The sequence below is a fragment of the Galleria mellonella genome, unplaced genomic scaffold (genome assembly GCF_026898425.1).
Source record: "Galleria mellonella isolate WM207_F2 unplaced genomic scaffold, CSIRO_AGI_GalMel_v1 utg264, whole genome shotgun sequence".
In the NCBI taxonomy this organism is placed as follows: domain Eukaryota; kingdom Metazoa; phylum Arthropoda; class Insecta; order Lepidoptera; family Pyralidae; genus Galleria; species Galleria mellonella.
This window is the reverse complement of record NW_026442060.1, coordinates 2,618,863-2,633,394: the sequence shown is the minus strand read 5'-3', so window position 1 is coordinate 2,633,394 and position 14,532 is coordinate 2,618,863. Positions and strand designations below refer to the sequence as shown.

Genomic DNA, 14,532 nt, shown 5'->3' with positions numbered 1-14,532 from the left:
GTTCCATCTCAACCATCTGGATGAGTGGCGGTCCTCCACTATGCCTTTTGAACGCACTTTCTTCCGCGTACAATCATGCTTTAGAATCAACTTCTAGCAGCAATTTTTCCGAATGGATTCCCTGCCGATGACGAGCGGTGCGATGGTGCAAGTGTTCCTTCGTGTTATAAGAAAGAATCTAAGTGTGACAATATGACCGTTCGAGATACAGATTTCATTCGATTTTAAGACACACTGTTAAGTGTTAAATTCTATTGTATGAAACTTTTCCAATTAGAAAACTTCGCGATTGACGGATGAAATGTTCAGTACTTTTAATAAAAGAGAACGAAGAATTCTGAAAACAAGATTGTACCCGTTATGAGAAGATGCATCCCTATGGATAATTTGCGTTTGCTACTATAAAATATAGATATATCTAATAACACTTTTCTACCGACTTCAAAAAAGGAAGAGGTTGTAAATTCGAGTGTATTTCTTGTATATATGTTTGTTACCACACAACTCCGTCATTTATAAACCGATTTGGATTTTTTGTTTATCTGAATGAATATACTTTCAAATCAGTTCCATAGAAATTTTATGAAATTCAGTTGGATAGTTTAATTTTTAAATTTAAATAAATGCTTTTGCAACAATTGTATTGTTACGTAAGTGTGTGTGTGTGTTTTAATCAGGTGGGCCGTCAACTTGTTTACCATTATAAGTAGTATAAAAAAAAAAAAAAAACTATAACTTGCATTTTAACAACATTATTTGTTGGAGTTGGTGCCTGTACTAGGTATTAAACCTGTATTACAAGTCACCAGGACCCTTACCTCTAACAGTACAAGTTATACAGATGAAAACTTTCAGAAAAAAGGTGATGGTGGGTACATAAAAAAAAATTCAGACACAGTGCATATACAAGATAAATAGCTTCCGATATCAATAACAAATTATATGCTAGAGTTAATAAGAATGCATTAAAATATAAGTAAAAAATGTGTGACATAGATATCGGATATTATCCATCTTTAGTGATGAATGGGGTACAACCCTAGCTGTGCCATTGTAGACAGAGAAATGTGATGTCTTTTAAATTTATTTATTATTATAAATTGTAAGAAAGATTGGATTCAATTTGTATTCACGTTGCAATTTTGATTCGATTTTCAAATAAAATATATTGGATAAGACGATGAGCGCAGCACAACCCTAGCTGTGACATCGTAGACAGAGAAATGCTATGCTCCGGTTAAATTATTGTTATTAGTTTTAAGACAAAGTATTTGTTATAAGTTTGTGTTCATTTTGCAATTTTCATTTGTTTGTTTAGTGCCTCTCCAATCAGTAAAAGGGTTTTTTTTATGGGATGCTAGTGGAATGATAACTCCGTATCCGTTATCTATATACTCGTACGCTAGCAGAGCACTAGTGATAGATGACAGTTGAGAATGATGGCAGGTCAGTCAGCATATCGTAAAGAATTCGACAAGAAACACGATGGTTTCCATGGGGAACCACGTGGAGGTCGAAATGGTACAGTATATTGCTAGCAATAGGGCTGCTACTCTCTATTACTAATTAAAACATAATAAATATTAACATTAAAAAACCACGATAGTTTTTATGAGAAACCGTGTGAAGGTTAACTTAATAACTCTGTCGAAGTTCCTGAATACCGAAAGAGCAGTCATAATTATATTTTCATCCCAATAAACAAAACCTATCAATTTATATATATAATCCACATTATGTACAATCCCTTTCTCTCCGTATTCACATACTTGATATATGTAGGTACTAGTAATATTATGACAAGCGGAACTAAGATGCTCAGATGAATGACTAATCCAATATCTTTGACAGGGCGATCCATAAAACCCTTAGAATCATAGATAAAGGATTACTAAATAGGTAGAATTAAATACCTGTGATATTCTCTTTCTACGGTCATATTATTCTCTGCCAATTATAATATAGTGCCGTTGACAGAGAAAAGCACTAAAACTGCAAGTCAACAAAATATTTGATCGTGAATATACCACAATAACAATTATTAAATTGATGTCGGCGCTAAAAATCACACTAAATACACTTTCTTTTTATATAATAAAACTTGTTAAACTTCAGCTGTCATCCACACTATGCCACAATGTGCAGAATATAGTAGGTACATATGTAGTGTAAATTAATACATATAATAAAATTGTCGCTGTTTGTAAATGGCAGATATATAAGAAAAACTACTATCCATAAAGCCTTATGGAAGCAATAGAACCCAATACAATGATTTTCTAAATTTTATCTGTATGTCTGTACGTTTGTGCACGCTAATCTCAGAAACAGCTTCACCAATTTGAATGCGGTTATCACTAATGCGTTACGGTTTGCACCACTTAATATTTAGTGTTTAATTTACTTCATTCGGTTTATAAATAAAAAAAGTAAAAAAAAAAATCTAAAGACTCACATAAAAAATGCTATAAAAGAACCTGATCGGTTGAATTAGCTGAAACTTTATAAAGGTATTAGATACGTAATTATCATTTAAGTATATAATAAAATATAAAACTGGATCCATAAAGCGTTCCAATGAGAATGATATACGGGAACTATATAGTTAGAATATACTAATATATATAAAATACATATATTTTTTTTTATGGTTAAAAATGGTATGGTAACCCCGCCTGCGCTAACGGGATACGTTGGCGGAGCACCAGTGAAGGGTGATCGATGAGAATGAAAACAGGCCAATTAGTCCATAATGATGAATTCATCAGGAATTAACCATGATAGTTTCCAGGGAGAACCGCGAGGAGGTCGACCTGGTTGGGTATATTGCTAGCAATGGGATTCTCAGTTTCCATTACTAACAATCCCTTTCCCCCCCGTAAAAATACATATAATAAAACAACGATAAACTATTGAGTAATTTCGTATTCTTGTACCTATTTGTAATAAGCTTGTAATTATTATAAAATATTACATTCATAGTGTAAAATATATAAAGTGTAATATTTACATATTACTTATTAAAATAATTATCATTGCGTGTAACTTATGCAACAGTAATTTTCTGTTTTTTTTTTTTTATTTTTATATTGTGTTATTATCCAGATACCATACACGTAACCCTAATTACATTCACTTAAATTACATTTAAAAATGAATTTGTTTTGCTCGTAACTTCCGCCGATTCACTACAGGCCACTAACGTGCAGTGAATGCACCTATCTCACTCTAACTCACTTTTTATTACATGTCTGTCTCTTTCACATTACCAAACTTTATATTTTTTACATAAGGTTTTAATCCAACGAAACTCCAATGATGCATAAATTATATTAAAGACAAGTTAATCTTTCATTTTGAAGTATAATATCTATCAAGTATTTATATTTCTTTTATGGGAAGTAATCCTAAAAGGTGAAAAGATCATTACCCGAACTTTGACGTTATGACCTAATAACCGTAATGTAATTTAAATTTTATAAAAAGAAATGCTTCTAATAGAGTCGGGGTCACGAAATGCTATATTTATTGTTCGTTTCTGTTACACTTTCTAATTTATTGAAAGCAGTCTGTAAGTTGTCAATATTAATATTAATTTATTTTTATTATATAATTAGTTATGATTTATATGTTTATTAATTTTATATATATAATGTATAGTTACCAGAGGGAGACTTTGTACAAAAGTCGATTGCTTCGTCGAGTCCTCTGTCCCATTCGTGTTTCAACCGTGAAGGAGTTGTGTTTGCATAGCTGTGTTTCGGTTTGAAGGGTGGAATATGGCGTGAATTTACAGGGTACAGAGGAATAACACCTGAGTCCTCAGGAATGGCAACGCATGGGGGGTATCATGGGCGAAACAGTATACTCTATTATGTCCATGGTACTGCTCATGTCTATAGGCGACGGTTACCACTTTCCATCAGGTGGGCCGTCAGCTTGTTTGCCATTCTAAGATGTGTAAAAAAAAAGTAAGGATAGACTTTTTGTTCTGATTGTCTACCCCACAACTTGGCGTGAAGATAGATATCGTAACTGGCCGTGTTATCATTGCTAATCCGTGACTACTCGAGTTATAAACAACAATAGACGATTTGCGTATGAGAAATGATGGAATAAGGAATAATTCTAGAAAATTCTTCCTCAAAAGGGATGGAGAGGCTCTATTCTGTTATTATCTTTTACAACATAAATAGTAAACAAGCTACCTACTCATCTGATAAGAAGCAGTAACCATAATTTATAGACATAAACACCATTATGAATATCGCAGAACTCTGAGGATATCGTAGGGTGTTATTTCTCTATATCAAGTAACTTCTCTTTATGTCTATATCTGTCCCATAAAAATAAAGTGCAACTTCTATGCGCAAGAAATATGAGTAAAGCCAAGGTATCTACACTATCTGTTATACTACTGTTTAATACTACCATTGCGGGGGAAGGGATTGTTAGTAATGGGGAGGTTAGTCTCCATTGCTATCAGTATACCCTATCAGGTCGACGTCTACGCGGTTCCCCTGGAAACTATCGTGACTAATTTATCGTTGAATTCGTCACGATGGACTAACTGACCTGTTTTTTCATCCTCACCTATCACCTCTCACTGGTACTCCGCCAGTGTACACCAATAGCGCAGGTGAGGTTACCATGTCATTTTCACTCATTAAAAAAACACACTACCACTAGGTGGGGGGGGGGGGGTTGTTAGTAATGGGGTCTAACTGACCCATTGCCAGTAATACGTGGTTCCCCTGAAACCATTGTGGTTAATTCTAGTGGAATTTGTCACGATGGGCTTACTGACCTGAGGGCCTACCATGAAATATTTTCCGAAATTTCGGAGACGAACGAAACAGAAATTTGATGTTAAAATTACATAATACATGCCGTTTAAAATTATAAAAAATGTTAAAATATCGTTCCTCTGAACTATTAGGACAGGATTTATTATGAACGAAATGTTAAGTTCCATTTACTGGGTCGATATCGGTACGAACAAGAACACGAAATTAAGCCCGAAAATTAGGAATTTCATTTCATGGTAGACCACCTGCTTTCACCATCACGTGTCATCCCTCACTGGTGGCCCGCCAGCGTATACCGATAGCGCAGGCAAAGTTACCGTTCCATTATCACCATTACCATTACCACCCATTAAAAAAATACTACCACTAAATAGTATAATGGACTATTTTTCTCTGTCTGTAATATTTTTCATCTCTACAATTAAAAATGTGTAGACAAAGGAATGTTTTTTTTTTTTAAGTCGTCCACTGTAAAATACATTCAATTGCATTAGTAGAATGCTTCCTTAATTGTATCTTAATTATTTTTATTTTGTTTTTAAATTGGCTAATTTATTACAGATCTCTTTGACTACTATGAGCCAACATCCGAGAGAGTTAACGAAGAAATGGTGTTCGAACCAGTACTGACACTGACGAAAAACAAAGAGGAAACTATGTCTCTGAAGAATATTAATTGTGAGAACTTCACAAATTACGCGCTGAATTGTACTGTCCAAGCTGCACTTCTGTATAATTCTAGTAGAAAAACTCCTCCGATGCCAGCAAAGATCGGTGATTGGTGCAGGTGAGTTAAAGTTATGATGCAGTACTTTTTTTATACCACTAAGGTGGCAAACAAGTATACTGCCCACCTGACGGTAAGTGGTTACCGTACGAATACAATGTATAAAAATTTCTCTTCAACTTATCATAGTTAATTCCAAATAAATTAGTCCAATTATATATCAGCCTTTAATTGTCCACTGCTGAGCATAAGCCTGTCCCTTTGGGGTTTTGAGAATAAATGCCACACTTAGCAGGCAAATTGGTAACCGCAGTTAGGTTTTGGAGATATTTTAAGAGGGACGTTGCTGACTATCCTTTGCTCTCTCTTAGTCGCCTCTTACGACACCCACGGAAAAAGAAAGTTCAGCAGTGGACAGTTAAAGGCTGGTATGATAATGATGGAGATATGAACCAAAATATAACTTTGAAAAACTTTTCGCATATACGTTAGTTTATCTCACTGTAACTGTTTGGTTATATACCCTTCACTTTTAACAGGACACGTGTAACTATTATTGAATTTATTAAATCTCGCTTGTAATATAGCAGTTTGCTATTCAATTTACATTTTAATATTACGAAAATCTGTTATTTCACGTTCAGCTTTTACATGAATTGTTTCAATTTAATTAGCTACCTAATTACATAACTGACATTGACAACTTTCATTTGTTAGGGGCAAGGCTTAAAGCGAATATTCTAGGAAAACCTGTAAATAAAGGAATTTCATGCCTAAAATTGCTTTCTAAGGCGTGGAATGATAGGCGTTAGGTAGATGTATTTTATCTTGTTTATACCAGTAAAATGCTAATACACTTTTCAAACGACGTCAAAAATAAGAAAGCTCTCAAATTGATTGTACTTCTTTCATGTTTGTTACCTTATAATTGCATCAGTTATAAACCGATTGTGAAAACTACTTTCTTATCTGTAAGGATATACTTACATACTATATAACCTGTGTATCATACCTAGTTCTTATGAAAGCACTCATATCTCATATATGGAATCCATCCTCATACCTTAGAACCAGAATGGTCATACACAGTGCGGTTTCAAAGGAGCTCCCTTCCGCGAACAATCAGGTTGTCGAATGATCTTCCTGTAAAGGCTTTCCCTAAAGACTGCAGCATAGGGTTCTTTAAAAAGGATGTATTAAGGTTTCTTAAGAGTCAGCTACACTCGCGTGACATTGTTGGTGTTACAGGCGTCTATACGCTACGGTAAGCTTATTTACCATCAGATGGGCCGTAAGCTTGTTTACCACCATAGTAGTATAATAAGAAATATATAGATTCTCGCTATGAAATTCCACGCACAAAATTATCGAGTTAAACCAGAAAATTTGAGCAAACAAAATAGCGAGCACAATACATTTATTAATTAACTACTATATAATACTTCAGTCAATACGAGCCTAGATTTAATTAACTTCACTTGTCAAATATTAATTTGTCATTTATTAATATTGTAACACAATGTAAAATCATCATCTTCCTACCCTTATCCTAATTATTATTTGGAGTCGGCACAATATGCTTTTTATCCATATTGTAAAAAGATTTAGCTTATAGTTTTACGACCGGCCGCCTGCCTGACGTCAACCCTCTTTGGGAATGTCTCAATGTAACTAATGAAAGAGGAAACTCAATGTAAAATGTTTATAGCAAATATCATCGTCATATTAACTGTTAACTATCTACTGTTGAACAAAGGCCTCCCCCATAAGGAGGGTTTTGCCAGTAGTTGCCACGCTTGGCAGGCGGGTTGGCATCTGTTAGGCTTTGGTGATGTTTTAAGAGGGACTCTGCTGTCTATCCTTCGATCCTTAATCGAAATCAAGTAGTTATACCTTTTCTGTGAAAGGGTATATGTGTTTTTTTCTAATAATATCAATATATTTGACTCGAACACATCTCTATTTGGGATAAGTCCGCCTGTGTACTTATTATATATTTTTTGTATGTGTGAAATTTCTCCATACGTGATCTATATACTTACATCTATGTTCTGTTACTATATTCATATAATCAAAGTGTAACTAAATCTATTGTGAAGTGGCTATAGGCTGGTTACATAGCTGGAAGAACCGGCAACCGATAGGGAAGAAAAGTTCTTGAGTGACGACTCCTTACGGATAAAAGCAGTGTATGACGACTCCCTTACTAGTGTCAAGGAGCGACAACGTCAAACGCATTGCAGGAAGTCAGTGGATGCAGGTGGGTCAGGACCGTTCTTTATGGCAGTCTATGGAAGAGGCACATGTTCAATAATGGATGAATAATAACCGTGATGATGGTGATGAACTAAACCTATTGATATAAAGGAAATATGAGTGTTTAAGAAAAATGAGGTCAATGAATATTCTTTAATAAGAGGAGTTATTTTAAGAACAATAAAAGGCGAAATAATAATTTTATATATTTCTGTCTATATGTCTATTCCGACATCACGCAAGGACTAGTGGACCAAATTGGATGGTATTTCCACAATTGTAATCCTTAAGATCGCTCTAACTTAAAATCTAAAGTAAAATTAAAAAAGTAAAATCTTCAATTAAAATTTAAATAAGTTACATAGAAAAGCTAGTAAACAAAAAAAAGAATAGAAGTAAAAACAGCCAGTATTAAAAATTGCAAGCAAACAAACAAACAAACATTCTGCTATGAAAAGTTAATGTCATCTGTAAAATAACACGAGAATTTATGCCGGTAAACAAACTATTCAACTCTAGTGAAATGCATTCTATTGTTTTTATGCAAAAACAAATGAATGCAGCAGGATTTCCTTTGTTTACCTAAAACGTTTAATTGAATTAAATTTATATTTAAGAATTTATTACAGAGTACATAATATCCTGTAGAATATCATATGTATTAGGTATGGGTAATATGAATACCGATCCAATATCTATATGTTGGATTTCTCTGGACATTAATGGTGAGAAACGGTCATCACCCAATTCGATATCGCCCATGTCGGTCGGATATCTATTTTCGAAGGTATTAGGAAGGTTATAGGAAAGTCTGTTATTCAATATTATTTTTTAGATAACAAACTTTTAACGTATTCGTTATAGGACCAGTATTTAGATATTGTAACTAAAATATATAGGTATTGCTATATATTGTCCATCCCTAATAGTTATGTAAGTTTATGGCGAAGTTAATGCAAATAACTTAGGGGGAAAAGGGATTCTTAGTAATGGGGATTAGTGGTCGCATTTGTATCAGTGCACCCTATTAAGTTGACCTCCTCGCCGGTTATGACTATGAAATTTGATACACACATGTAGAATAGGGAAGGATAAAAGATACTTTTTATCCTGGTCAGTAAACAAATAAAAAAAAAATAAACAAAAGTTTGTTTACTTTTAGAAAATAAAAGAATTTAACAAAAGTAAATGAAATTGGTCGGTAACGCGAGCGTGACATCTCTGGTTTTACAGGTGTCCATAGGCTACGATAACCCCAATCATACGAATTGTATACACCATAGTTGTATAAAAAATTGACCCGGTCACGCGGACGAATTCACGGGTAAAAGCTAGTATGTTATAATTTAAAGAATGTCATGATTGCACTCATATTAATACCTGCGTTCTCGTCGCATCCCTTTTCCAGAGCGATACGACACCTCACAAATTGCGCCATAGACTGGAATGCAGACTGCAAAGATGTGACAGAGAGTCACTTCAACGAAGAGAGTATAAAGGGCCACATGCACGTTGTTGACAGCGTATGTGATGACGAGTGGTTTTTATCACGTATGTTGTGTGACATTCTTATTTTAGCCAACTTCAAAAAAGAGTGACGGTCTCAAATCGACTGTTTTTCTCAAAGGGTTCCTGCTACGAGTGGTTAATGTATTCTTTTTTGTTTATGCGACTTGTAATGGCAGACAAGTTGACGGACTATATCAGATTGAAAGCAATCATCGCCTTTAGACATGAACAAAACCAGAAAAACCACAGATACACTCCAATCTCCATGGTGCATTCATATATTGGTTCCTGAAGACTAAAATATTACTCGTATACCTAATTTATTATTTTATTCCCTTAATTTAACAGCTCCCACTTTTCATATCATATATGTCCAGGACACGACATAAAACTCTGCCTCTCCATAAGCGTAGTCTTAAGCGGACCATAAACGGTCGAGCGGCTTGACTTAAAACTAGAGGGAGACTGTACAAAAGTCGTTTGGTAGGTACCTCTGACTCATTCGTGTTTCAACCGTAAAGCAGTTGTGTTTGCATGGTTGTGTTTCGGTTTGAAGGGTAGAATACGGTAGTAAATTTACAGGGTACAAAGGAATAACACCTTAGTCTTCAGGAATGGCAACGCATAGAGGGTATTATGGACGTAACAGTATACTGTTTTATGTCCATGGTACTGCTCATGTCTATAGGCGACGATTACCACTTTCCATCAGGTGGGCAGTCAGCTTGTTTGCCATTCTAAGTTGCATAAAAAATAAAGCACATATATTTTTTTCTTTTTGAAAGAAAGACCACACTGTTCTAGAGGTTCTTCTTTTTTTTTTCTTATATGACCAGCAAATTATCATTACTGAAACTGATTGGTCCAGAACGTATAATTTGCTGATCGTCTACAGAGCCCATTATTAAGATGCACTTTAATTGACAGGGTACGACGAACTACCAATCTGTATAGAAGCTACAGCAGACGTCTGGGAGTCGTGTTACACAACGTTCAAGATACTGGTCGACGAACTAAAGAATACAACTCACGAGTGGACTCATTTTGAAACACATTTCTATTTATGCTGGTCAGTAGCATATACACTTTATACACTGATTCCCTGCAATACATTTGAAGTCGTAACTTCATCTAGCAGTAGGAGTTCGTACTACACTGCGTTTGTCCTACATTACTATTTGAAATTTCTTCATAATCGGATTTTACCGTTCAGCTTTTTCTTTTTAATTGCATATTTGAATATTAATAAAAAATATAGACATTTAGAAAACTTGAAATTAAAATTGTATTTATTTTATGTTGTTTCCTCAAAATGTGCTATTAGATTTGGTAAAAAATTTGAATACGAACCAAATTTTTAAAAAATGTTCTAATACTGCACCATTGTCTTAGTTTTCCCATCAATATACTGAGCGCATTTTTTTTTTCTTTCATTGCAGCGCCCGAGCACAATTCCGCAGATGTACGCTGGACTCGATTTTTGAAATTCCAACAATATGCACCCACGAGCAGGCTGTCACGTTGCAGAAATTTTCAGTAATTGTCTCCGAAGGTGACGTTTTTCAGGTGAGCTCGCATGCAAGCCGGTGACGCATCGCAAAAATTCATATCAGCTAAAAATGCAGTGTTTAAACGTTGTAGCCACATGCAAAAATGAAATGTGATACTATCAAATGAATTGTAAAAAGAGGCTACAATAGGGTTTTCAAAATAGCTGTATCTTACTTTATAAAAAAAAACCTTTTATAATATTATGCTATTAAATACAAACGCATTCGCTGTGTGGTCTCAGCAATTTATGGGCCACCCTTTCCTTTCTCGTGGATCTCATAAGAGGCGACGAAGGGAACCTAATGGTAGAGGGATGGGCAGCAGCGTCCCTCTTAAAACATCATCAAAGCATAACTGCGGTTGTCAGCTCGCCTGCCAAGCGTGGCAACTACTGGCAAAACCGCCCAATTAGGGGAGGTCTATGTTCAGCAGTGCACAGTTAAAGGCTGATATCACGATAATGATACAAACGCATTGAAAATCACAATTTATTAAAGGTCAGTTATATTACAGTTTTCATATTTATTGAAACTTTATTGATCAATAAAAATGTAGCACAAAAAGCGGACTTAATGCTATAGGCATTCTTTATCATTCAACCTTTAGGATATGCAGAATATTTATTGAAGGTACTCGTAATATCGAGAAAAGTATTCATATTGATTAATATAAGAATGCAGATTTATTCTATTAATTTTAATTTGTAAGGCAAATTATTTTTTATTTATTTATTTTTATTTGGAGAAAACAATATTATTTTTATTTGATATATAATTATTTTTATTTGGAAAAAAAGATAATGATAAAAAATGTACATAATGTAGGGTATAAATGTAAATATTTTTTCAAATTGCATTACAAATTAAAATATAAGGGCAAATACTGCAAAAGGATAGTTAATAAAAAAGAAATAAATGTTTTGTAAAATATCATTTATTGAATTTGATCGATAATGTAGCCTACAATAAATAGAACAAAATACAGTCGATTTTTTTTTCGTGTAAAATTTGTAAATTTTAACCCTAAGGTTTTAATTTAAAATTATATACGCTTAATCCATATCTTTCGGCTGGGTTAAGGTATCTCCAAACCAAATTCAAATGCTAAAGTATACTACAATATATTTATAATATTAGTAGAATTAATACAGACAATGAATTTCATTTATTTCTGTATTTAATTCCAACACTTAAATATAATTACAAATGGATCATTGCCTTTTAAATTCCAACCTTCACCCGTCAATTTCGTGGGATACAATAAAATATACATTTTCTTGGACTAAAGGAGTAGTCGCGAGGCGGGGAAAATCTAATTTGTTGTTCACTCGGAAGACTTGGCGACGTGTCTTTGAAATTTCTTGAGAATTTTAAACATAGTCGCTGAATATATTCAACACACTGTTACGTTTAATACCTCTCCAGATGTCACACCGTTGGTATTATTTATTTTAATAAGAATGTCTTCCTATTATGCTTCTTCAAGAACAAAGGGATCATTGATGGGATTACATTTTATGAAGCTTCTGTACTTATCATTTATTACTAGTTGATGTTTTTTTCTTAACCGATTACTTCCAGCTGGTTCTGCCACAGAATTTGTCTTACCACCTACTTGCTCTTAAGACTCTGTTTAGAGATACTGGTCTCAAAAAGTTATCAAAAGGTCACGACATAAAGAGTAATTGTAATAAAGCTTGTTTCCTTTAACAAGCACTGTGACAGCTCATATAAAGATAGTTGCAACGCTTGACAGGCAGATCGGCAACCGTATTTAGGCTTTAGAGTTGTTTTAAGAAGGACGGCTGCTGACCATCCCCAGCCCTCCCTTAGTCGATTCTTACGACACCCACAGAAAAGGATGGGGTGGCCTATTCTAAGCCGGGACTACAAGTCTATATTTTTTTTACAATTACATAATTATTTTTACAATTACAATAACCAACTTTGTACTCTCTCTGGTGCATGTGGTTACATGTCTAGCTATTTAAAAGTGTACAAAACTGTGCCTATATAGCAATCTCGTAAACAAGTACTACGAATGATAATTTAATATGTAAACTTCTTGTTTACATTGAGATAACTGTGTACAAAAACAGATCGACCGAGAACCGATCAGTAATTATCGGTCTCATAAAATATGCAACGCAAAGCACTGCCAATGTCACGACCCGTGTCAATTTTTGTTTGTTCAATTTGTGCTATCGAAAAAGGCAAACGCACTTTACCTATGCAATCATAATGTTAATTATTCTTCCAATTATTTCAATTGACGTCATTGCAGCACTTTTTATTGGTTCACTGGTGTTGATTATAAATGATTCAAAGTACTTTAAGATTAAAATTTAACGATGCCATATTTTACAATTATGGAAATTTCTCTTATACATTATTATTATATCGTTCTACCGCTGGGAATCTGGGATCTTATCACATCAGCTGTAAACTTTTCATTGCTGAACATAGGCCTCACCCGTAAGGGGGTTTTGCCAGTAGTCCACACTTGTCAGACAAGTTGACGACCACAGTTAGACTTAGATAACTTAGTCCTCAGGAATGGCAACGCATGGGGGGTATCATGGGCGAAACAGTATACTCTGTTATGTCCATGGTACTGCTCATGTCTATAGGCGACGGTTACCACTTTTCATCAGGTGGGCCGTCAGCTTGCTTGCCATTCTAAGTGGTATAAAAAAAACTTGGGTATTTTAAGACAGACGCTCTTGTCTGTCTCTCGACTATTAAGTTCCTTTAGTCGCCTTTTACGATACCCACGTATAAGGACGAGATGGCCTATTATATGCCAGGACCATACGGCCTTTAATTCATCACTCTCAATTATACTTTATTATTAAAGAGCAATACGTAGTAGCATGAAGAACAACGATAGCGTTTTTTCTTATGTGAGAATGCAGTTAAGGAATGACACATCCCTGGGGGAACACTGAGCTCTGAAGTCACGGAGCTCGGAAGCCCTTTACCCGGGGTTTTGTGAATAGTATTTTATATTATGCTTTTATATTACTGCTAATATTTTAGCTTTTGCTTACTGAATTCATTTTTACAGGACTGTGACCGTAATATGATGTACAAAAATTGTCCTGGCGGGGATCCACGGCCAAACCACAGTCAGTTGTCTAAATTAATGAACGTAGAGTTTACCAACACTGCGAATATATTTGTACCAAATCATATTGTGATTGTAATATTTATTGTCTTCTTTGAATATTAAATGTTTAAAGAATTGATTATGCACTCTTTGTTATGAAGAGAGTCAAGTTATATCTGTATGTTTAAGATTATGTAGATAGAACATCGAATATCAAGAATAAGTAAAAATTTTGTCAGCTAAAGTGACGTTTGGCTGATTAAGTTTGGACATATTATTATTATTCAGTTTTGCAAGTGAACTATCCATTGCTGAACATAGTCCTATAAGGGTGGGGGGGGGGGGAGGAAATGCTTGTGACGCTTTGCAGACGGGTTGGCAACCGCAGTTAAGCTTTAGTAATGTTTCAAAAAGGACGCTGCTGCCCATCCTTCGAGCATTAAATTCTCTTAGTCGCCTCTTACGACATCCATGGGTAAGGAAAGGGTGGCCTATTTTATGCCGAGACCTACACGGCGGTATTGCAAGTAGTAAGAATAAAACGATACCAGATCGTATTAAAATATATATATA

The 14,532-nt window shown here is 34.6% G+C and overlaps 1 protein-coding gene across 1 annotated transcript; it reads left to right on the top strand.

Annotated features, from left to right (window-relative positions):
* The first annotated feature begins 3,378 nt into the window (after window positions 1-3,378).
* On the top strand, window positions 3,379-14,082 carry LOC113511501 (uncharacterized). The gene is made up of 6 exons (XM_052895069.1): window positions 3,379-3,571; window positions 5,370-5,595; window positions 9,200-9,342; window positions 10,228-10,369; window positions 10,740-10,866; window positions 13,918-14,082. Exons 1-6 carry the CDS (start codon window positions 3,517-3,519, stop codon window positions 14,080-14,082), a joined length of 858 nt encoding a protein of 285 aa, XP_052751029.1. The 5' UTR covers window positions 3,379-3,516.
* Window positions 14,083-14,532: the final 450 nt, after the last annotated feature.